At 47.5% G+C, this 24,056-nt stretch overlaps 1 protein-coding gene across 1 annotated transcript; it reads left to right on the top strand.

Annotated features, from left to right (window-relative positions):
• Positions 1-4,533: 4,533 nt before the first annotated feature.
• Positions 4,534-22,774, top strand: LOC149355348 (uncharacterized). Its single transcript, XM_089577623.1, has 4 exons — positions 4,534-4,655; positions 10,966-11,184; positions 21,129-21,309; positions 22,658-22,774. The coding sequence occupies exons 1-4, from the start codon at positions 4,534-4,536 to the stop codon at positions 22,772-22,774; spliced, it is 639 nt and encodes a 212-aa protein (XP_089433749.1).
• The last annotated feature ends 1,282 nt before the right edge of the window (positions 22,775-24,056 follow it).

The raw sequence follows: 24,056 nt of genomic DNA, 5'->3' as shown, positions 1-24,056 counted from the left end.
TGCTGATAATGAGTTTCGCTTAGGAATGGCTCTTCTTTAAGTCAGCGTAAACACTACACACATACGCCGCGTCTTGAGATATTTTCGTCGCGTGGGAAAGCGAGTGAATTTTCCAAATAGAGATATGTATCACCAGACATATTTGTCTGCCCGGAAAGGGAGATGGCATGGATTACAAAACTTCTGAGAAGAACCTGTAGTGCATTACGCGTTTGGAGGAAGCCCTTTCTTTTCCGGAATCAATGACCATGATATCGAAGCGAGCTAATGGCATTGAGTCATGCTGAAGACGAAGATACTTCGAAATAAAATGCCAGGCGTCGGCTCATTTTGTTAGAGTTCTTAGTAAATTAGTCACTTGTAATAATTTTCCCCGGAACCGTCTCTTCTTCTCGTGCAAAAAAAGAAAGGTTATTGATAGGGTTGTTCCTCCTGTAACGTGCCTTGATTATCCAATGTTTAGCAGAAAACCCCAAGGTGAAGTATTAATTATAATGAGGTAGTAATTGCTGATTATAATTCACCAAAACCTAGTAATACGGCTACAAAGAAGAGCTATACTGCTTCCATAGGAATTTGGAAGTTGGAAGTTCTGGTCCGAATCTCGAACCCAGCAACGCCACCTCCCCGGGGCAGTCGCTCTACCAACTCAGCTAACCGGGACGGCTAGTATGTGGCGGGGCGATAGCGAATTGGTCAACAACTCGAAGTGGTAACAGTGTTTGTCCAATGCTTATGACCGACATATAGCTTTCCTTTGTAGCCGTGGCTGCGCTTGGTTTGATTCTAATAAGTCATTACTCCCTTGTTACTAACATGTGTTAGCTATTCGAATCAGCAAGAAGTCATTACTGTGTATCATCGACCTAGCTCTATTTAACATTACCCAGAAGAAAATCCAACTATGTGCATGATTGTGTTGCTTAAACCACATATGGTAAGCTTATCTATTTAACAGCTATTATTTTGGAGCTTATCCTCCGTGGTGCAGATATGACCGTGAAAGTGGCTTTGTGAATAGTTTTTAAGTTCGGACAAGTCTAGTATAAATATAAGCAAATGAGTGGTCGGTGCATTTCGTGTCTCGGATACAAAGGAGAATGGAATAGCCGCGGTCAGTTTTAAGTACAGTACGCACACTGGGGAGCCCAACAACCCGTGACAGCTTGTCGATGTCCACTCTGTCTTGATTCGTTCTTGTCACCACTAAGCGCATTCAAGCAGCGGAGCGTCTGCGTGACGCAAACAGAGTGCAAACCGGCAGATCATTACTTCCACGAGCAAAACAAAACATCAGCTGTCTCTTTCTTTTTCAGTCACGTTATTAGACACTTTTATTTGCTGCGTACGTAGCTACATTGCGTACGCAACGCTCACTACGTTCCGTACGCTGTAAAGGGCACCCCCGTCACACTTATAGTTGGCCGTACCGCCGCAGAGCAGTCGCGTAGCGCGTTGGGTTGTGTCGCCATCTAGTGAAAAAACACTGAAAGCGCTCTAGCGCTCGGCGGAACATATTTCAGTTTCTGACAATATGAATAGTATATTACTGTTTTTAATGGAGCAAAAAATGTATAATGTTTAATGAAGTGCAAAAGTAGGCACATGACTAAAAAAATTATTCGACAGGTGCGGTTGCTATGACGATAAACGTACACAACGTTAGTTAGGCTTAAAAGGTCAAAAATCGCCTCATTATCTGAAAAACAAGGGGCATTTGTCCATAATCCTTTGGCGTGTGGGTGAGAGTAGACAAAATAAAAGCTAACCGCCCAGTTTAGAGCGAGCCATCGCGTTGAAGAAAGCAGCGGCGAAGTGAAATCGGTCCGAAGCGGGCGAGATGGTCGCCGCCATGTTCCCTACACAGTACGTAGCGTCCCGCGTTGCGTACGCTAAGCTATGCTTTATAGCGGGCGGGCGTCCGCAACACGCGGCTAGATACGTTGCGTTCTGCGCATGCGCATTCGTTACCCGCAGTGTCGTTGCGTACGCAAGATCACTGCGTACGTCCAACTAAAAGTGTCTATTGCAGTCTCCACGCGGCGCGCAGAAACACGCTACACGCATATAGCGGGCAGGACGCGACCGACGAGCGGGATCTAGATGTGTGCGATGAGGGGCTGGTGGGTACGACATTGGAAGTACAACTGCGCAAAAAAGGACGGAACTGGGCTTGTTCCGTGTGCTTCTTTCTTGTTCCGTCCTTTTTAGCGCAGTTCTTGTTGTTATAACGACGAGTGGGACCCAACTTGCCGCCGCGATGGGAAAACGATAGCGCGGGGGGATAGAAAGGGTTGCGCCACCCTAAAAACGAAGGAGCACGCATCGAGACGGCCACGCACTCGAAGCAGCCTTTTAGTTTTGCTCATGCTGGTATGTTCCGCTGCGCAACTTGCTTCTTCGTAGCACTGTACAGAGTCACGATTTTGCATGTTGCGTTCACTTTCGGTTTCCGAAATATGTAACATCTTTTAATCATCCGGGGAATAAAATACATACTTACGCCTTGCGCTAAAACACTCCGGCTGACGTACCTTGTCGCGACCACTCCATTTCATAGAGCAGTGCTTGTGGCCCAAGTACACCTGGTAGTGGGGCGGGGCTATATTTTTGCAGGTTGCTTCAGCTCACTCACAGACGCACATACAATCCCTCTACCTGGCATCAATGCACACTGAAAGCGCATGTAGCAAACACCTTCATGTGCCATCTGTGAATTCCAGAAACATCGAAGAAGGCTTGCCGCAGCCTCGCGGAAACCGTGGGGGCGTGCGACAAAGTACACGATTAAGACTACGATATCGCTGCCTGTGAATCTGAGCACCTGGGAAAAAAGGACTATGGTGAGCTCCTACCATTTCCTCCTCAGTTATCAGAATCTTTTGCGCACCAAGAGCACAACCACAGCAACAGAGCGTCGCCGTGCGGTACACTGACTAGATAGCTTCAAGCGTTAGGACTTTCTGACCCGTAAGGGACGCAAGTCCTAAGGGACTTTACGCCTGCTGGCCGTGTAGGTGTATCCTTTTACATTTGAACCGTACGGCAGATGATGCTTGAATTAATTTGCGGAAAAGCCTCCCGCTTGTTCGTTTCGTTCTTCTGGAAATGTTCCTTGAGCTGCCATGCCTCTTTCTTGCGGAAAATGCGCAGTTTCACAGTTCAAAACTGGATTTCCCGGATCGCGACGAAGATTGTCATCTCCTGGGCAGGCAGAATCGTTTCACGTGCTCGGGATGCGGCTTTTCTGCCTCCCTTTATCAGTGTCCCTTTGTAACCGTGGTTAGGAGTGGTGCTAAAGGAATGACAGCAAAAAAAGGCCCAAGGAAAAATTCGGAGGGCACTCAAACTCTACTTTAAGGGTGCGCGAGCGGCAGCATTAATGGCTCCCTTCAATCGCCTGGGGTCCTCTTTGCTTATCACCTCGCTCGCGTGGATCTGTTCTCTATTTTATATTTTATTTTGCTTATCTTCGCTTTTGAACGCAGTGCGGGCCTAGTGGTTGAGCATCCGCCTCGCATGTGGGAGGTACAAGGTTCGGTGACCATTGCCGCCGGGTACGCAGATGTGGTGCAATGGGTGCAATGGGTAAGCAGCGGTGGTGCAATGGGTGGTGCACCTGGTCTGGTGCTCGGCTTAAATACTGTGAAATGCTTGGAAAATGAATCTCTGAAGAGCAAACGAAAATACCTTGTTCTATGGCGCTGTTTGGCCGCGGATGCCGCTGCACCACAAAAATTCACTATAATCATCATCCTCACCGTCATATTTTTGTTTTTATTTGCCACAAAGCACACAAGGCCTCCCTTTAACCAAATGGTCTAGGGGTAGTGCGCTCGGCTCACGACCGAACGGGCAGGGGATCGAGCCACGGCTGGAACGTTTTTTTTTTTTCTCCATCGTATTTGGTTTGGTTTTGTTTTATGGGGTTTAACGTCCCAAAGCGACTGAGGCTATGAGAGACGCCGTAGGGAAGGGCTCCGGAAATTTCGACCACCCGGGGTTCTTTACCGTGCACTGGCATCGCACAGTACACGGGCCTCAAGAATTTCGATTCCATAGAAATTCAACCGCCGCGGCCGGGATCGAACCCGCGTCTTTCGGGTTAGCTCTCGAGCCCCATAACCACTGAGCCACCGCGGCGGCTCCATCCTATTTGAATTGCTCGGGGCAGTCATGGAGCTTTGACGTCCAGACCCTCTCGACCAATCCCCCATTTTTTTTCGACAAGTCAACGCCAACTAAGAAGCCAGGTTCCTCGCTGAACGGGCCCCTTTAGGCTCTCGCTTTAAAACAGAAAAAAAATAGCGGGGCGAGCACGCGGGAGCGGGATTTTTCGCTGTGTTTACTCGAGCACTACCCAATGGCTTCATGCAGTGCCTGACAAGAAGCCTGGATAGCGAGCGCCACAAACGTGTCTAGGCAGTAGTCCGTCATCGCGTAACAGTGCCGGGTTGCACCTTGCAGATCTCCCAACGATCGGACCAGTGGGAAGCTGCGGTCGTGCTGGTGCAGGAGTGCTACCATTTCAGCATGGCGTCGCTGAACGCTTACGCCATTGTACAGGATACGTACTACGCCGTCAAGCCGAGGAACCACTCGAGCAGCATTCTGACGAGCCTCATGCTCTTCATTTTTCATGTCACCTTCTTGGGGTACGCCCGCAGAAACCTGCACGCCAGAAAAATTAACCTCTAAGCATTTCTCTTATCGCGCAATGAGCAGTAGCCCCTGCAGTCGTCTCTTTCTTGGCGAGTAAAGAACGAGGTAAAAATGCTACAATTCAAGCGGCGTTTTGCACAACCAACATAACCATCTGCAAAGCTCTAGCTGCGAGACTAATGGAAACAAACTGCACAGCATCGTCCCCATATAGTCAACAGGGTCGCCGTGGTGGCTCCGTGGTTATGGCGCTCGTCTGATGGCCCGAAAGACGCTGGTTTGATACCTGCAGCAGCGGTCAAATTCCGATGGAGGCGAAATTCTAGAGGCCCGTTAACCCATTATTGGGCAAGAAAAACCTAACCGAGGGATTTTCTTAATTTTTAGCACATAATGCTTGCTTAAAAGCAAAACCGATTACTGAAATTTCGTCCCGATTGCTTCATCCGGTCTGCAGTCACACAGGTGTACTTTTTATAGCACGATCGGTCCTCCCCATAGCACACGTGGCTACTTTGCTCCACTCCTGCTTGGTGGCGTCAGTTTTGGTAATATGTCCATGACTTTTACGCAAGGTGATACAACACTTCTTGGAGGCACTCGTGAATCATTTCTGGCTATACTGTCATCGCAGTTACTCTAATTTGCGCGGGAAGCTTTCTCCTTTTCAAAGAAGCATCAAACATGATTCAGCCGGAATGTCTGCGAACCGCTGTTTGCCGAATGTCAAGCCGTAGGTGATGACGAGTAAAGTTCTTACCAAATAAAAAATATTCAGCAGGCTCGTCTCTAGCCATTTGTAAGTTGTTCAGGCGTTCAGAATTGCAAAGTTGACCTTTCAGGTCAACACCCACTCCACCTTTTTATCCCTGATAGCGACGTAGTAGCCGTCAACGACTTGATCCCAAAGGTCGACGCCTACCATACCACTGTTGTAAAAGGGAAGGAGTTTTGGCGCACAAAAGTCCTGTTTTAGTGCGCTGTAGGCAACCACCGCTTTGAAAAACATGTGGAGTTAATGCTGTTACAGTTTCACTCCATAGTTACTACACTGTTGTCCTTATACTTCAATAAACGCACGTAACCTACACTATTGAAGCAAGAACACATCTTTCACGCCTGCTTCCATTTGGTTGCGTTCTTTGGGCCCAGTAGACACTTCCTAACTCCCTTTTGGCGAACGGTTTCTGTAGCCCGAAATTTTTCCCAGAGGTGTGCTATGAGACTGTCTTGACTGGTAAAAAAATATCCAAAAAAAAAGACGAAATGGCCAGTAAGTGTTGAAATCACTTCGGGCAACGTCAGAGCAACACGCGCTTCCAAAAGTTTCTTTTCCGAACTCAAGGACTTTCTACAGAGATGTGAAATGAATACGAGTAACCATCTGCTCTGCAGAACATATTGTTCTTATAACCAAAACTTTATTAAAACCAATTAAAATCACACCATCGACATATTCTGGATAGCTAGCGACAAGTACAGCAGTCCTTGAAGCATCGTTGAGCAGATCAGCTGGTTTTGTAGCGAGAGCTACACTACGCTACCCAGTCGAGAATTTCATCGTGAGCCTGGGAGGCCGATAGTTTGCATCCGCGAAACTAGAGAAGAGCAGCAGATGCGCGGCGCATGACGTCAGAGTTCGCCGCCGCCTCCGCGCGACGAGATGCGCCGGACCGATTACGCCCGCCGGCACCGCGCGTGAATTGCTATGCGCGGCAACCGTAGAAGGAAAGCAGGTGTGCAGTGCATGACGTCAGAGCTCAGTGGCCGCTTACGGGGTCGTGTGAATAAACTGCGTATGTGCGGCTGTGTGTATAAAAGCTGAGGTGATACGACTCGGTGTATCAAAATCGCTTCGTATGGGTGACGAAAAGGATACTCCAGCCACAGTTATGCGGCGGTATCGATGTGTTTCACCGAAAACTTCTTAAATGCTTAATATTATAGTCAAAACAACACGCTCGACAACATGCTTAACCAGGGGGAACTGTAGCTATCGCTACGTATATCCTGGCATAGCTGAGCTAAGCCACTGCAAACTTTTTTCCGAAAAATTGCAAGCAGCCATAAGATCTATGACCTTGAATAGGTAGCCACCGCTGTGCACACAGGAGGACCTAGTGTACTATAGAAAGAACAGCAGCATATAATTTATCATAGCGCAAAAAAGCCAAAGTTGCAGGTCATTCAAATCATCCAGTGTTTAATTTCGTCTTTCGTGCGGCTGTATAGTTGAAACTAGCATGATATGTGCATAATTGCGGTCGCGAAGAAATCATAAGCCAGCGACTACCGGTGCAGTTCGTTGGAAACAAATACCCTGAGGTTTCACCATGGAAAGATGACATACTGAGGAGAGGAAACGGACCTTGTCAATTAAGAGGCGTCGGCCGATCCGATGGTGATAAAAGCATGAAACACTTGAAAAGAAAAATTGAATCTTTGATGTTGAAGTAATAAAAAATTAACCGCGCTTTTAAAAGTATGCTGGGCGCTAATGTGTTAAAGAATCCCAAGTGGTCGAAGTTTCTGTAGTCCTTCAGTGCGGCATCCCTCGGATGCCAGAGTTGCTTTCGGACGTTAAACCCCCATAAACTAAACCAAACTAAGCATAGTCAACAAATATGGCTTGGTTTGGTTTATGGCGTTTAACGTCCCAAAAGGCTCAAGTTATGAGGGAGGCCGTAGTGAAGGACTCCAGAAATTTCGACCACCTGGGGTTCTTTAACGTGAACTGACATCGCACAGTACACGGGCCTCTGGAATTTCGCCTCCACCGAATTACGACCGGCGCGGCCGGGATCTTTCGTGTCTTTCGGGCCAGCAGCCGAGCGCAGTAACCACTGAGCCACCACGGCGCGGCTAGTCAACAAATATATTAACGTCACCAATCAGAGGATGCATAGGTAATTTTCGGCGCAAATTTCTCTTCGTGAGCGCGATGTCAACATGCGTCGTTTGCTCACTTTGAGTTTGGGTTAAAAACGCGGTTGCCGATCTTGAGGTCATGCGTAGCCTTGAAGGGCAACTCCGGCGATTTTCTACGCGTACTAAGTCAGTAGTTAATTTATATGGCTGAAGGCTTTCTTATCACAGTACAGTCGCGGGTAAAAAACATTAGCACACATGACGAAACACCAGAGCGCCGGAATGACAACGCGTGGCGCTGTGGGTTGCGAAGAGGCTGATAACGAGAGTGCCGGGCAGTTCCCATTCTACAGTATTAGGGGGGTTCAGCGGACTGCCACGGACCAGCAGAATTACTGGCTAAAAGCAGCGCTATCATCTATTATTCCCGCGAGTTCCTTTTGATAGACCATTGTGGGCATAAGAAAATAGGAATAAAACGAAGCCATGTTTTCTCATGATAACCGAACCAAAATAAATGCCGCATGCACAGTCACGTAGGGTCGGCACTTCAACGCTTGGGCGGTGCACGCTTGATAAAGCTTACTTCCTGTCTCCCCCCGCCCCCCCTACGCTGCAAACATGGAAACAGCCCGTTAGGCAGGTCTGCGAGCCGCAGCACCGCGTGGTGAGATATCCCAATTCTGATCGCCAGTGATCCGTGCTAATATTTTTGGCTCCCGACTGTACTTGACCTCATTTTTACAGTACGCAAACTATAATTTTAATAGGGAAAAATTTTTAATCCAAATCGGAGCTCCCGCACGAGGTCCGGAGAGGTCCTTTGTGTGAAATCATTGATGACGACACAGGTTGGTAAGCGAGCCACATGCGGCTGCTGCCACCCTGCCATACGGCGGCTCTGCGCGAAAAGCGAATCGTTGTGAGAGTGCCATATGTCGCAGGTAACATCGAAAATCAGCGATTCTTTCTCACTGTCATCAGGCACGACGATTGGATAATAAGTTATAGCGTAAGCTCTTCCCCATTTGCAGATACCCGCTGCGGCCACAAAGGCCTGACCGTGGCGTGTCGTGCTATTCTCAGTTCCCTGAGAGCTTCACTGACGAGCTGGCCTAAATATGAAATACACAGTGAGTGCTATGCAAAACATGAAGCTGTGCACCCGTAGCCTAAGCAAAATTGTGATCAAGAATTTTAGGGGGAAAAAATTCCCGGTGTTACCGCTTGAGTAACAGAAAAAATGAATGCAACAGTACATTGTCTGCGTTGCCAACGAGGGCAGTGAGCAATCTGCTGTGCAGGTAAAATACCGCTGCAGGAAGCATATTAGCAAGAGTTTTGTAGACATTTATGTGCTCTGACAGCTTGATGCAAGTGGCATATTTCGTCTAATAACGATGCTGCAATTCTAGCGGCGACCGAACGCTAGTAGTCCACACTCCCTTTCTTCCGATATCTACTCAATTGCCTCAGTTACCCTCAACTATTTTGGTTGCAGTTCGTCTCTTGTAGTAATATTACGAAGTAAGAAGACACATTCCAATTTACTCACCTCAGCTCGCTTCCTGTTCTTTTTTGCTGCCTCTTGACATATTGGTGGTTTAACAGGGATCGCTTGCGTGAACAACGTAGGGACAGCGTCCGACTTCAGCCATGGCCTCCTCCATCAGAAGCTCCTCCAAGCTCCTCCATCAGAGGCATCTTGTCTTGGTAACAGTCCCGCGTGAAATATTCCGAGTACACACGCTTTCACAAATTCTTAGACCCTTTGAGGCGCCGGATAGCATGACTCCATTTGTCGCGTACCTCTTCGGCGCTGGGAAATTTGCGATAATCACTCTCTTGTTGTCCACTGAGTGGTTCCTGCATCCCACAACAAAGCACCAGCTACCACCCATTGCTCCAAGGACCTCAATGCACTAAGTGCGAGCTAAATCTACAATGTGAAGCCACGATGCTGCTCGCAGGCAGGCCGCCGCCCGTCTGCGATTTGACAGAAAGTTCCTGGGCGCTTGCCTTGCCCCAGCCCCGTCCCAGGTTGTGCCATGTTGTGCCAGGCATGAACACAACGCGTAATTATACACCCAAACCCCTATCTATTTCTCAGAACTGTTCCGACTTCAATCTATTCGGTAACAGGCCACGCCGAGTACAGCCATTCCAACTCGTCGTCGTCTGTCCCACGCTACTTCCAACCTGCTGCGTCAATGAGCACAGGGTTGGACATAAAAAAACTGTTGATCAACGCGAGTCGCGAGAGCGAGGAACTATCTTTAAAATTACTTCTGTGAGAAAACTAAAACGTTCTTAGCTGAGCTGTTTGGCACACATAATCTTGACACCGGGAGGAATTTGATATAAATTTCACTGACATGTGTGAGGGTTGAAAAATCGCCGGAGTTGCCGTTTCAGTTGTCATTTCTATATCCATGGTCAGAAAGCGATCAGCTACGTCGCAAGGCTTGGGTTAGGGCTGACAGTAAAGTGAGAAGATGAAAAGCAGCTAGCTTGGTTGACCGTTAGTTTCTCCAGGTCTACGGCCAGCTTCCACTTTTTCTCAGCTCCCTTTGTGTGGCCGCCCTAAACCAGGCTTTGTTTTCCTGAGAACGCGTTGACGCCAGGGTGAGAACAATGAGGGTGCGTCGAGCCTATCGAGAAGAGTAGTAAATTGAGCTGGTTGGCAGGTAATAATGAGGATGGAAAGCGCAAAGGCACAAGGATGACATTGAAGTGGACAGGACGTCCGAACCAGTCACATCTGTAACCCCGCGCTTGGAGCGTCCTCAGTGACAGGAGCGCACGTGCGTGTATATTTATAGGTAAAGAACAGGCAGCTTTCGCTCGATAATTTGGTGCCATCGTACCTCACGATCGCCACATGTCCATGCGTGGCGCGATGGCACTCAGACACCTCAATTCACTAGCGCTGTATCCACCACAGCGCACCACCTACTAGCTTTCCTGCGACCGTGCAATGGGAGGAGCGGTTATGCACAAGGACAATACACCAATTGGTGTGATAATCGACAAGGCATGAAACTTTCAGTTTCTACCCGCAGTCACGTAGCCATCTCACGGTGTGCTGTTTCGGTGCCATCCGCTAACCTTCGACGCAAGCTATTTTTCGTAGCCTCCGCGTAGTGGCGCCACAGGCAGCCATGAATTAAAGGTCAAAACTGGGTGTCGAAGCCAGACAAGGTTGTGTATTAAGGGACCCTCACGAAAATCAGGGGCGTGACGGTGTGTCGCGCGCTGCTGTTTTGTTGAAGAAGAGCCCTGCTTTTAACCCGCCTAACTTTTTAGGAATGGTTTAAATTTTGATTTAAGAGTTCCTTGCATATTTGCGTGCGCTGTTTCAAGAGGGTTGTGATTTCGTCTCAAGACATGCATCTAGACTTTGCACGCCTGGTACAGCTGGCTGCCTTGACGCAGGCACCGTGGGGCGAGCCGGCTGATTCCCTGTAAGCTGATCTGTCTGCTTGACATGCTACTGCACGTAGCTGACATAACCTTGGACGTTGTGCTGGTTGCGGCGGTGATGCGCTGCTTCGAGGATCCTGTCAGAACGGCGGTGCTGGAATCTGCGAGCTGCCAGACTGTCTCGCTGTTGCGAGCTATCATCAGCATCCTGTACCAAGTCGCTATCCTCGTGTGAGTCCCCCATGCTTTGAAGGCAGCTGTCGCCTTGGAGAAAACTTTTGCGAAGAGCGGCAAGCCGAGGATTCGCGGACATCAATTTTAATTGCGAGGCAACTGTCGAATAGTGCAAGGTACTGCTATGGAAATAATAAAGGTGTAGCGGTCCTTTATTTCGATGCTCAGCAAAATCTTCCTTTTACAATTTGTCGATCGCTCGCATCGAGTACGTAGTTTAGTCTTATGGGGGTTTAAGGTCCCAAAGCGACTCAAGCTGAGGGACACCGTAGTGAAGGGCTCCGGAAAGTTCAACCACATGGGGTTGTTCAAAGTGCACTGACATCGCACAGTACACGAACTGGGATCCAACCCGCGTCTTTCGGGTCAGCAGCTCAGTGCCATAACCACTGTGCCACCGCGGCGCCTGCATCGAGTATTTAAGACTGGCACAGAAAACCAATGAAGAATGTTTTTTACGCTAGCAATAACGTTAATAGCAAAAACATGCCAGTCTGCCGAGAGGCATCTGCGGATATAATGCTCGAGGTAGTTGAATCTTACAATATATGACAAAACTGCCATCATAAGCAACTTCCCGTTGAAAAAGCACTTGTCCAGAATTTGTGTATGGGGAAATGGGGGGGGGGGGGGGGGGGGGGGGAGAGGGAAGGGGCACATTAACTTTACTCTTCATATGTTCTGGAGGGGTTTAATGGGCCGGTTATAAGAATCTCGCGCTAAAATTACTATTACAATACACAGGTGTGGCCTTAATGTTGCTATTTCAGTACTTCTTCATTTTATTTATTAGTAATAATGTGAATATCATTACTCGATGCAGTCACCAGTATAAGCTATAAATTAAGGTTATAATAATTGTACTTACGCATTTCAGTAGTGGTTATAATATTCACTTTGTTGGTGAGGAAGCTCTAAATGAACAACGCAGCTGAACGATCAAAACGCCCTAAAAACTTTTCTGCTCACGAATCTCATCCAGCCTTGTACACGTTGCAGAAAGTAAATAACTGATTAGAGTTACAGTTACTCCATCTGAAATATAACAGATTGTCGTAGTCAATTACAGCCCCAGAAAAGTAACTGCACAATAGAAAGAAATAGTCGATTAGTATTTTGTTACTCTCCTTCCTACTTTTAATGCCATAACGCTAATTTACTCTGGCTACAGTGAACTACTGCGGCTTGCTGGATACTGAATCACTCGGCGGCGGCGAAAGCAACAAGCTCTCTCGGCGGTCGTCCAATAGTATGCCTGCAGTTTTTGGTCGCGCTCAGTTGAAAGCTGGCAAGGAACCTTCGAGATAAGGAACGAAAAGCAACTACAGGAATCTGGGAAAATGTGGAAGCAGTTTTTCGTGGCCATGATCAGTCGAGATAAGGTTGGTCTCATCTCGCGTCACAAACAGAATGATAAAGCCGCCTGCCGGCGGTTTTGAGCATGAACGACTGAACTACGAAGATGTGCGGCAATATTCTGGGGTGCATTACGAGTCGCTCTTAATTTTTGTCTCAATTTTGAGATTGTGACGTCAAAATGACGACACCGCGAGACGCTGACCGCGTAATCAGCCAATTAGCAGCGAGGTTGTGGTGGCTAGTAGCAGGGCTCCACCCAGGAAGCATTTACTTGCACAGTAAGGGACCGTATGATATTTTGCTGTGAACACGCCGTTAAAAAAATGATCAATGTTTTATTTTCCTAACAAACTATGTTTCAAATCTAACAACATAAAGCAAACAAGAAGCGTCCTCAGTTTTTACATTAAGTTTGCTCTTCGGCCACTTTTGCTGCCGCGAGGCTGCGCTGGCGCTGGAAAAGCGTCGGCTAGGTGGCGTGAGGTGCCGCCTGATTCAAAGGATTCAGCCTTATCCCTCCACCCACATATTCACGCAGCGTAAGCATGGCAGCCAGAAAAAGTCAGCTGATTGGACGTGTCCTTTTTTTTTGCATATTACGTAGAGTCAAGGTACTGTGCGGACGTCTTAAGTGCGCGGAAAAATCTATTGAAAGGCAGTGATTCCTACCGGTCTGCCGAGATCAATTTTCAAGGAGTGCTTGGCTCGAAAACCGGCGAAGGCAGGTTTAAGGCATGCTTACACTGGCGAGGTGCGACCGATTTCGGTCAATCAGTTAAGCAGAACTTTTTGCTGGGCTAGTTGGATCATTGTGACATGAGCGAAAACAGCGCGAAAGAAGCCCGAAGGCGAAACGAAGGAGGAGAAGAATCGTTCGGAAAGTCGACGATTTTTTAGTTATGTTAACCAAGCAAGAGAAACCAAGTTACAGAGCCACTGCAAATGAAATTCTAGATGCGTTTAAAGAACTCAGCCATGGTTTGGAATACACTTGTGAATTGCCACAAAACTAGTTACAGTTTTTGGACTTCGAACTCTCCTTGGAACGAGACAGAGTCTGTTGGGTGTACAAGCCTCGAAGTCAAAAAGAGCTGTTGTGCTACGAGTCGGCTCACTCAAAAACAGTGAAACGAGCAATAGCTACATCAGAATTAGGATCTGCACTAATGAAATCATGTGAGCATCGCATGCAAGAAAGCTTCCAACTGGAGACCGCACGGTTACTATAGGCAGGTTTTCCGCAGACAGTGATATCGGCAGTGAGTGAAGCTTTGCATCAGAAAGTTAAAGGCAAGAAGAGAAATGTTGCTCAGGAAAGCAACAAGAGGGTGAGACCAGCCGTTGTCCCGTATTCCAAGCGTGTAGCACAAACTTGAAAAACGTTTCCAATAAATATAAGATTCCCGTAGTGTTTTCTGCCCCTTGCAAGCTAGCTACGTTGTGTCATAGGATTAATAACGAAAAACCAAGAGAGCAAACCTGTGGCGTAAAGCATAACAACATGTTCGTCATGTGTAAGGAAGGGGTGATCTACCAGAATCCGCTTACACGCGAGAAAGTTTATATTGGACAAACCGGAAGGTGCTTGAAGAAGGCACTGGCTCTAATCTACCGCTTCATTGCAGAGAATGCAAATGCATGCCTCGTTTACGCGAAACTGTTGTTGTAGATAGAAGTAGGGACCGCGTAGCCAGGGAGTTGAAGGAAGCCTTGTTTATAAAAAGAAATGGTTTGGAATGTGTCAGTGACACGTCAGAATCGTTGTATCGTTGAATTGTTAAGGTCCGTGCACTTTTTTTAAGCCCCACGTTGTCACATTCAGTCGGTTTTTAATCTTTCCCGAATTTCATTTCGTCAGTTTTGATCGGTTTTATCCTTAATACCAGGTATTGATGTTTTATCCGTTTTTACGGCTCTCCACACCATGTTACATTAACTGTTTAGAGTCATCAATTGCACTTTTTTCATTTTGTTATCATCCCTTTTGATATTCCGTTGACTTTTAGCTTTATCACCCTGTTATGTTTTTATCGCTTTTATGGCTTTTTACACCATGTGACGTTGACTGCATCTTTGCCACTGCCTTCCCCTATATTGTACGAGTTTCGCTCAATAAAATACAGTTGTCAGTTCAGCGCTCTTTCCTGTCCCTTCTTCGTTTCGCCTTCGGGCTTCTTTCGCGCTGTTTCACTCATGTCACAATCAGTTACGGTTTCCGAAGCGCATGTAAAGCGGGAGGGAGCGTAACAAACGATTTAAGCCTGTCGCGCGAGCTCCGCGACTCGCCAGTTTGAACTAACCTAGCCTGCTATCGGTTGCAAATGTGCTCTAAGGGCGATGCGTGGTTCTATTTATTTTTGTTTAGAAAATACCAGGCGACCATGAATAATCACACTGCAGCAAATGCCGACATACGGGAGCAGACCGGTGCAGCTGCTGGGAGCTTGCAATCTCATTGCGGGAATTAAGAGCCCGCACGCCCGGTCACTGCGGCAACAATCACTCTTCCACCTCGTAACCAACTCATGCCGCCTGCTTCGGGTTAAGCACTTGATATTCGTGTTGTTGCCGTTCCGTTCGGATGATGCTGGGATGACGCCGCCGGGGATATTGCGGTGGCGAAAGTTTATGCGAAGGAAGCCCTCCTTCGCCGCCGCTTTGTTATGGGGTTCTCGACGGAAAGCGCGCACCTTCTACGACGTACCTTTGACAGTGGTCTCCGCAACTCACAGCAAACACTTGCTCACAGTCGGTTGGGCTACGCCGACGTTTACTTCATTTCCTACGGTGTCTTGAAACCCACCGGCGGCGAAGGCGCGCACAGCACTTGCCGCTCCACTCACCGCGCACTCACCCCCACATCTCCAAGTTCAACGGCAAGTTCGTTGCACAGCCATTGTCAGACTCCTTCCTACGTCAAAACGTCGAAACAACTCATCCCGCACGTCAAAACCGTCTTCATGCACCCTCCTACACCCTTGCTCGCGCGGCCACCGGCGATGTAAACAACCGCCATCTTCTATCTTAAATGGTTTGAGACCACTCGTTCCAGTCGCAAAATATTGTCTCAATCGGCTCGCATAATTAGTTAAGCAACGTCAACACTTCTGCACGTTTATGACGTCGGCCGGTGACGCAAAAAATCAATATGGGCACTAGTCACGGACGACCAATAGGAACGGGGCAAATGAGACACTTTTTGAGACACTTTCCGATTAGAACGATTTTGAGCGACTCATAATCGCGCCCCTCTAGCGCATTAATTTTCAAGCGGGGTTGTTGTTTCAAGTTGACCTCGCTGATTCTCTCACATTTTCCCCTGAAGATATCAGCAGTTACACTGAACACTCTCCCGGTGTATGCGCTGGAGGGAAGGGCGCGGTGTTATAACGTATAAACGCCTGCGCACCGGATCACAGTGGCGCAGTGCTTTGATGCTATAGTGTCCAAGCCCTCTATGCAAAGCCGCTCCTCGTCGTTGCTCCGTGCTTTGTGTGGAAGCCTCCGAGTTTGGTGAAGTGGAAGCAGCGGTGCCATCTGACAAGACGAAGAGAACCCACTGGCAGGTCACGTGATGCATCTTGGGACGAGAGCTGCCGTCGAAGACAGCAGTCATTCGGTTGTGGTACCGGCATGTTCGCGCGCGATGCTTCTCCGCGTTGTCGCTCTGTAACGAAGGAAGCATCCTCACTAAACCAATTGTTTGCCGTCAGCTTGAGGTTCTCAAAGCTGTACTGCTGGTTACAAATACCTTTTTGGAAAAAGTAAATGATTACCAGTATTCAATTACAGACAAAAGTGAAAACTGGGAACATTACCGTTTGAAAATCAATCTATTAACTGTAAAAATACAAGAAAATCTAATTTCGTAGAAGCAATCAATTATTTTTAACGCGTTACGTACAAGTCTGACCTCATAACAGCTTTTATTTTGAATGTTGATGTGTTCTGGCGGCGCAATACGCGTGCCATTCAGTTCATGGCGCATTACTAACGGTTATTTCCGCTCAAAGACGGCTTAGCTTTCCGAAGGGGCCTACAAAAAAAGTCTCCACTACAGGGGACGGCAATCACCTTTCATTTCGGTTACATTCGTAATCTCGATATGAAAACCGGGCGCATGCGTGGCGTTGCAGTCCACATGTTCCCTATTTTCTTTTTTTTCCTTGTCATAACTTCAATAACATGGCCTTGCATCTCGCCTTTAAATCCCGGGGTTTGGGAACGGTGTCAGGAATTTTTCTGTAATTGAAAAGAAATGTATTAAGCTTTGCGAATAAATAGACTATAAAGCTCCATATCTGATTTAGTGCATTTTATCTCATATGCACCGTGGACGGAAGGCTAGTAATATTTGGCGCATTACTGCGGTGCGTTAAGGGCCTCTTAGAAGATCTCATGAGTCCTTCATGCCTTGTGATATAATCAGGGTTTCGATCATTTCAGTGAGGAATGGACCGCTTTGTCCTGTGTGCGAGTCTGTGGTTCATGTCCGTTTTTTGCCCTTTCAAAAGCATAAATTCACAATAATTCACCCAGCTTTCTGTTCTGACTGAATACTGTGGGAGGCCCGGCGCACAGGGTACAATTTGCGCGTTCCTGGGCCGGTTATATGCAACTTTTTATTCTCATTGAAGACAGGCTCGGCAACGCCTTCTCGCTTGTTTTCTCGCGCGAAAAAATGACCAGAAAAGGGCGTACACAGGTCCCCTCGACCAGGCCCTGTAGGAGCGTGGCGAGAGGCTGAGATAAATCCTGGAAGAGGTGAACACGGGTGTTGCAGGGAGCCTTGCAACTGTGCTACCCCTTCAAAGCCCCGTGCTGCGTTTCTTTGAACCCTTGTCTTTCACTCCGACAATCGGCTGCCACTCACAGCGATATAAAGAAAAGGGATTGTTCACTGGCCCATTTCTGTGTGTTATGCAAAATAATAAGAGGACGCAGACGAGTTCATACTTGAAATTCGAGAGAGAGCACAGGCGCTATCACGAGAAGGGTGTGAGACGAACCCTATCGATGTCGCGGCGCACTCGCAACTGTATCATAAAGCGAGCGCAGGCAGACGGAGTGGCTGCGCGATCGCGTTACGCTTATAGATATGACCGTATACGTCCTTCGACGAGCAACGCAGCGCGTAACGACTATCAATCGACGGTTGGTGCGGCATGACCGATACGGAAGGTGACGGCCGCGTGTCCGGTTGGAGCGCCGTCTAGCGAGCCTCTACAGACTAAGTTCGCCGAGAAGCACAGCGCACGTGTAGAGCACGTGTAGGCAGCGAACGATAGAAAGTGGCGCATGTCTGATTTTTTCTTATGCGTGAATTGTACCGTGAAGTAAGTCAAGGGGTATGTAGGAGAAAGTTAGCAAAAGACCCTGAGATGAGTTTAGTTGAGGGGGCCGCAAAGGTTGTACATGTAAAGATTGTCCACTGTCCTTTTCTTGTAGTCGTCTTCATGGTTGCACCGCAGACGTGCCTATCTGTTGAAGCGTCTCCGCACAGAGGCTGTCGCTCAGCATATCCGCAAGTGTCACACGCCGCTCGCGTCCGGTGCAGTGCTGCCGCCCGAACGTATTTGCCGTAAACTGCGCTCCTGATCTTGTCGCTTCTCCTGGCGAGCGCGTTGGGCGCGCGTACTGTCTTGCACTCTAAGGCCGCAAGCACGTCCTGCTCATGCCGGTAGTGCCAAGCAGACATCGAAAGCCCTGCCAAGCCTGGAGGAAAAAATAAAACTCAAATAGCAGTGTCTAGTAACACTAGCGAATCTTAGCAAAAAAAAAAACCACGAAAAGATGAAAGCCGGCCTCTCTTGTCGACCCGTGGGGCATCCTGGTAGTCTGGACTGAGTTTCGGCCGTCACGTGGGGCAGACATTGGCGAGCCCGTGGAGAAGAGGAAGAAGCGCAACCGATGCATGAGCTCCTTATTTGCGAATACCGGCTACATGTCGTAACGCTACCTCCTCAGCTTTTTTTTCGCGCCATGCTACAAAGTAAATGAACTTACGTATTATCTGCCGCTGCCAGTGCTTACCTTCCTTTGCCCAGTTACAAAAAAAACATCAACTTGACCCGTAATCGCCTCTCTCCTTTGCTCTTTCGCCGCGCATCCACTGAGCTTATTAGTGACGTTTCTTATCATCGTCATCATCAACATCATCATCAGCCTGATTACGCCCACTGAAGGGCAAAGTCCTCTCCCATGTCTCTCCAATTAACCCTGTCCTTCGCCAGTTGCGGCCACCGTATTCCCGCAAATTTTTTAATCTCACCCGCCCATCTAACTTTCTGCCGCCCCCTGCCACGCTTGCTTCTTCTTGGAATCCACTCCGTTAGCATTAAGGACCATCGGTTGTCTTCGCTTCGCATTACATGCCCTGCCCAAGCCCATTTTTCCCCCTTGATTTCAGCTAGGATGTCATTGACCCGCGTTTGTTCTCTCACTCACTCCGCCCGCTTCCGATCTCTTAACCTTACACCTTTCCTTTTTCTTTCCATAGCTCGCTGCGTTGTCCTTAACTTAAGAAGAACCCTCTTTGTTAGCCTCCACGTTCCTGCCCCATAGGTGAGTGCCGGTAAGATACAGCTGTTGTATACTGTTCTCTTGAGGGAAACTGCTAAACTGCCGTTCATGATCTGAGAGAACCTGCCATATGTGCTCCACCCCATTCTTATTCTTGTAGTTATTTCCCTCTCATGATTCAGATCAGCTGTCACTATTTGCCCTAAATAGACATATTCTCTTACAACTTCCAGCTCCGCGCCATCAATGGCGAACTGCTGTTCTCTTGCTAGACTGATGAAAATTACTTTCGTTTTCTTAGCGTTAACTTTTAGCCCTACCGGTCTGCTATCCCTGCCTAATTCATTCATCATTCTTTGCAGTTCGTGTCCTGAGTTACTTAGGAAGGCAATCTCATGAGCGAGTCGCAGATTACTAAGGTATTCTCCATTTACTCTTATCCCCAACTGTTCCCATTTCAGGCCCCGGAAAACCTCCTGCAAACAGGGCCTCCCTGTCCGACTCCTTTCCTTACTGGAATTTTATTGCTGACTTTATTGAGAACTACGGTTGCTGTACAATCGTTGTATATCTCTTCCGATATTTTCACATAACACTCTTCTGCACCCTGATTTCGCAATGCCTGCATGACTGTTCAGGTTTCTCCTGAGTCGAATACTTTCTCGTAATCAATGAGCGCTATATATAGGGGCCGGTTATATTCTGAATATTTCTCTATCACCTGATTTATAGCGTGAATATGGTCTATTGACGAGTATCATTTACGAAAGCCTGCCTGACCACTTGGCTGCTTGAAGTCTAAGGTTGTCCTGACCCTATTAGCGATTACCTTAGTAAATACCTTGTTGGCAACAGACAATAAGCTGATCGAGCTGTAATTCTTCAAGTCCTTGAAGTCTCCTTTCTTATGAATTAAGATAATGTTAGCATTCTTCCAACTCTAGGTACGCTCGAGGTCACAAGGCATTGGTCACAAGGCGGCTAGTAATGCGAGCACAAGTCTGCTGTTATCAGATCCTCACCAGCTGCTTTCCCCGTCTGCATTGCTCCTAAGGCTTTCTTTACTTCCTCCTTCGTTACTCGCGGGATGTCCCATTGCTGTGCTCTACAGCCTCCCTCAGTGATATTCTGATTGCAATCGCTGCTGTAGAGATTTGTGTAAAACTATTCGGCTTCTTTAACTATCTTATCCACATTGCTAATGACATTCCCCACTTTCTCTCTTATCGCATACATCTGATTTTTACCTATGCCTAGCTTTCTCTTCACTGTTTTTTTTTCATATACGTACCTAAATGATAATACTTCCATTTCATCAAGCCATTTACTTTCGCTTTGCTTCAAGTTGTTAGGCTGCTGGAAGAATGGAAATGATAAAACACTATTTCTGTGCACAAGGGTGCCTTTTTTAATTATATGATTGGCTGTTTCCGCAAGCAAACTACGGAGATGTCAAGACACTTTTGGTCGCGGATATCGGAGGCTAGGCTACGTCGCCCTTCACTTCGAAAAGGTGATCAGGGAGTCCCTCGGTCCTTACGACATGAGTGTGAATACAGTGGCGGGAATAAATATTTTCCAATATTAAATCTGTTTTTCTCAGCCATAAAAGCATCGTTTAGTGCCTGACTAACGTGAACATAGTGACAAAGAGAAATATAACGGATTTTTAATGTGAGCAAATATTGGATGAAATTATTTTCAGTGTCCCTCTACCTTCGGTAGTGCAATATGGCGGCCGGGAGATACGTTTTCGGAAATTGTATCCATTAGTGCACTTGTCGAGAATGCTTTTACTTGGCATTCTCTTAGTGCTTGGATCAAGAACAGAAGAAGCACCTGTTAGAGAAACGGAGGAGCATGAAAAACCAGAAAAATACAAGTAGAAAAGATCTAGCATCCTGAACGCACTTGATCTTCTATTTCCACTATTTGCTAAGAAAGTTTTTTTTTTCTCTTAAAGCACTTCTTCCCGCAATGTACTCTTTTCAGACATAAAGAAAAAAAGCAAGAGTGATCATTTTCTGAGGTGGTCCTTACCAGAGCTGCGCTCTCCGCAGCGCCTACTACTGCCGCCTAAAGATGACCCCCGCTGAGAAGCCACCGTGCTACGCTTTTCTCTTCCTATCCTGGCTTCGCGATGCTGCATGCAGGCTGCTGTACCAGCCCGAGGCCGCTCCTCTGGACACGCAGATGCTCGGAAACACGCTCGAAGTGGAGCGCATGCTGCACGTTGATGAGGTAAAAGGGCACCGGTGCAGAGCGGCCGAAAGACGGCCAGACGCAGTCATGTTTTATTCGTGGAAGACTTCGTTTTCAGCCGAAGTTTAGGAGAAAATTTAACGAAAAAGAGAATTTTATAGATTTTCTGTGAATTTTAGGTACCTGAATTTTCGTTTTCATTTCAAATTAATGTGGTTCACGAACTGTTGCAGGGAAAAACGGCGTGAAGTATTTTTTTGCCTCACTGTGATATTTCTCGGTTACCGCATGCAACATCGCTGGCGAGGAGGCGGAGCGACGTGTGCTATACCCTGTTCCGGATATCGGTAGCGAGTTTCAGGCTCACGTCGCCGAGTTTAACACTGCACTCCTATTGCGGAAATAGGATGGCCATGCACATTTTCTCCGCTTACGGTTACAGTATTGCGATTTAGTTATTGAGATATATTGTGCGATGGGGGAGGGGTCACACAAAAACTCAGGAAAAAATAAAAGCAGCCTCCATGCACAACACTTAATTAAATTAACAACCAACGGAAATTGAGAATATAAATGTCATTTCATTATTATGCGGAGTTTTTCTTCGATTTCATTCATAACTATTCCCACTCTACAGATATTTTTATTTCTAAAAAAAGAGACCTCCTCCGGACTGGCTTATCTCCGGTAGCGAGAGCTTGCTTTTGTCGCGGTAATGATTGTTGTGTGCTTTAGACTGGCATATTCTTCACATCACGGGCGTGGCGCTTTCGGAGGCAAAGGAGGCAGGGATTGCAGCTTCCTAGGGAACGCCGGTAGGCTACCCACCGAAGGCTCCCAGTAGATTTTTACTTGCCAAAGCCGCACTGCTGGCTCTGAGGCGAACCGTAGTTGATAGCTGGGGACATAAATGACCACCACGGGGGTTTTCCAGTGGGTGCTTAAATGTCCCTACATGGCCTTTTTTGCATATCACTTCCGCCGGAATGTATTACATATTTTTGAGTGCAGTAGACTTCGTTCTAGTGACAGTTATTCTACAGTGGGTTCGAGCTAACTATAGAGCCAGCTGTAATAGAACACAGAGCGCTGCATGGACACTCAAATAGTGCAAGCATGTAGGCAGTCGACTTTACAAGATGGGCATATTACTAGGTGCGCCTAATTTGCTAATTAACACTAACCGATTTGCTGCGGAATGCTCCGGCCGAGCAGAGGCGCGCCACAGAAGCCGAGGCCAAGCTCCCTGCGGCCAAAACGGCGCCGCAGTTCTGCGCTGCGTGAAATTAAAAATCAACAGCTGCGCTCAAATTTCGCATCACCGAACATTGTAGTCGTCGGTCTAGTTATCGGTGCTGGGCTCTTTCCTTTACTTGTTTTTATGCAGATATGCTACGCTTCATTCGAGTTCTACCGTCGCCCGGCTGGCATCGGCGTGATAAGGCGGCACATAGCGGCGACCGCTGCCTCTGATGCGCAGCATCAGGACAATAGCGACGCCTAACGAGGCCCCACGAGGTTGCTGCGGTCGAGAAGCCGGCTCTGACCCTTTCGTCAATTTTGCCGACGGGCAGCAGAAACAGTTTCGAAGGCTTTGTCCGCTTCTCTTGTCTTTTTGCTCTTTTATCATTAAAAGCTGCTTCAAGTGTGTACGTTTACTGTGAGAGGATAGTTCGATGCGAGTGGAACACACTCTGACTACCAAGAAAGCCGTTTTTGTCTTTGTCGCTAGTTTCTTGCTTCTTGCAGTCAGCTGTACTACACTACAATGAGTCAAAAATGAAAGCCGTAGCGCGAAGAGGGCCAGAGCTGAAAGGAGTTACACACTTTCTTTCAGTCCTCTTCCTCTGCTCGGTGCAGATTTTATTCTTGAACTTTTTGTGTGCCCGGCGTAGCACCAGCGCTTAAACCTGTGACACACCTGTGTGTGCTGTGTACGATGGCTTCACCTTTTCGTTTTCTAATTTGTATTCTGTTGGGACCACAGCTGAAATATTATGCATATCTGCCGAGAGAACTTTTGAGAACACTACAGGAGGTCAGAGCGAGAAATGGTGCCAATAAAAATAGTTTGCTTGGTGCAGCAGTATAGCTGAAGTCGGAACCACCATGTGCATAGTCGCTGATTTGGAGGATCATCTTGAGATAGTAATATGAAAAAACAATTCCCAGAGTCATAATCTCCTTCTGCAGATGAAAGAGCGACGACTAGCCTGTGCCAACTCCTGTATGTGTGAAGTTACCAGATAAATGCAGAGGATACCCTCGCCACACAAGCATTTCGAAGGAGCTTGAACCGATACCTTATCGATTCGAAGTTCAATAAAGCGCTGGAACATAGCCGGTTCTGGTGGCCATGGAGTCTGCCGAGTCAGCGAAGCAGCGCAGAACTCGATGTATCGAGACTTTTACCACCTTAGAGGCTTGCCCAAGGTTTCCAGCATTGCTTCAATCGGGGCCAATATGCACTCTCTTGCGATGTGCGTTCACGGTGCCGAATCAAAAGTAAACGCTACACACCTTGAGGTTTTGTGGTTCTGAAGTAGAAATGCGAATCGGACGGAACAGCCTCTAGGCCTAGGTTATCGGGTCTTGAGAGTGTGAGAACAGCACACTCTACAAACGTAAAATATCTACAAACGTAAAGGTAATAACCATGGCTGACTAGAGGAGCGAAGCGACAACAGTCACAGTACGCACCGACAACAGCACGGAAGCGAAAGGGTGCGCACTAGCCCTAGTTGTGAGGATTCCTCCCCATGACAACCATAACATTATAACTGGCT

Source organism: Amblyomma mixtum, chromosome 3 (genome assembly GCF_055824585.1).
Source record: "Amblyomma mixtum isolate Tamu chromosome 3, ASM5582458v1, whole genome shotgun sequence".
NCBI classification, from domain to species: Eukaryota; Metazoa; Arthropoda; class Arachnida; order Ixodida; family Ixodidae; genus Amblyomma; species Amblyomma mixtum.
This window is presented reverse-complemented; position numbering and strand designations above follow the sequence as displayed.

Excerpts from the sequence above, each read along its gene's own strand:
- LOC149355348 (XM_089577623.1), top strand. The coding sequence starts at position 4,534 with ATGGCGTCGCTGAACGCTTACGCCATTGTACAGGATACGTACTACGCC. Across the intron at positions 11,185-21,128 it reads TACCAAGTCGCTATCCTCGT|CGCCTACTACTGCCGCCTAA; the intron begins GTGAGTCCCCCA and ends CGCTCTCCGCAG. Across the intron at positions 21,310-22,657 it reads GCATGCTGCACGTTGATGAG|ATATGCTACGCTTCATTCGA; the intron begins GTAAAAGGGCAC and ends GTTTTTATGCAG.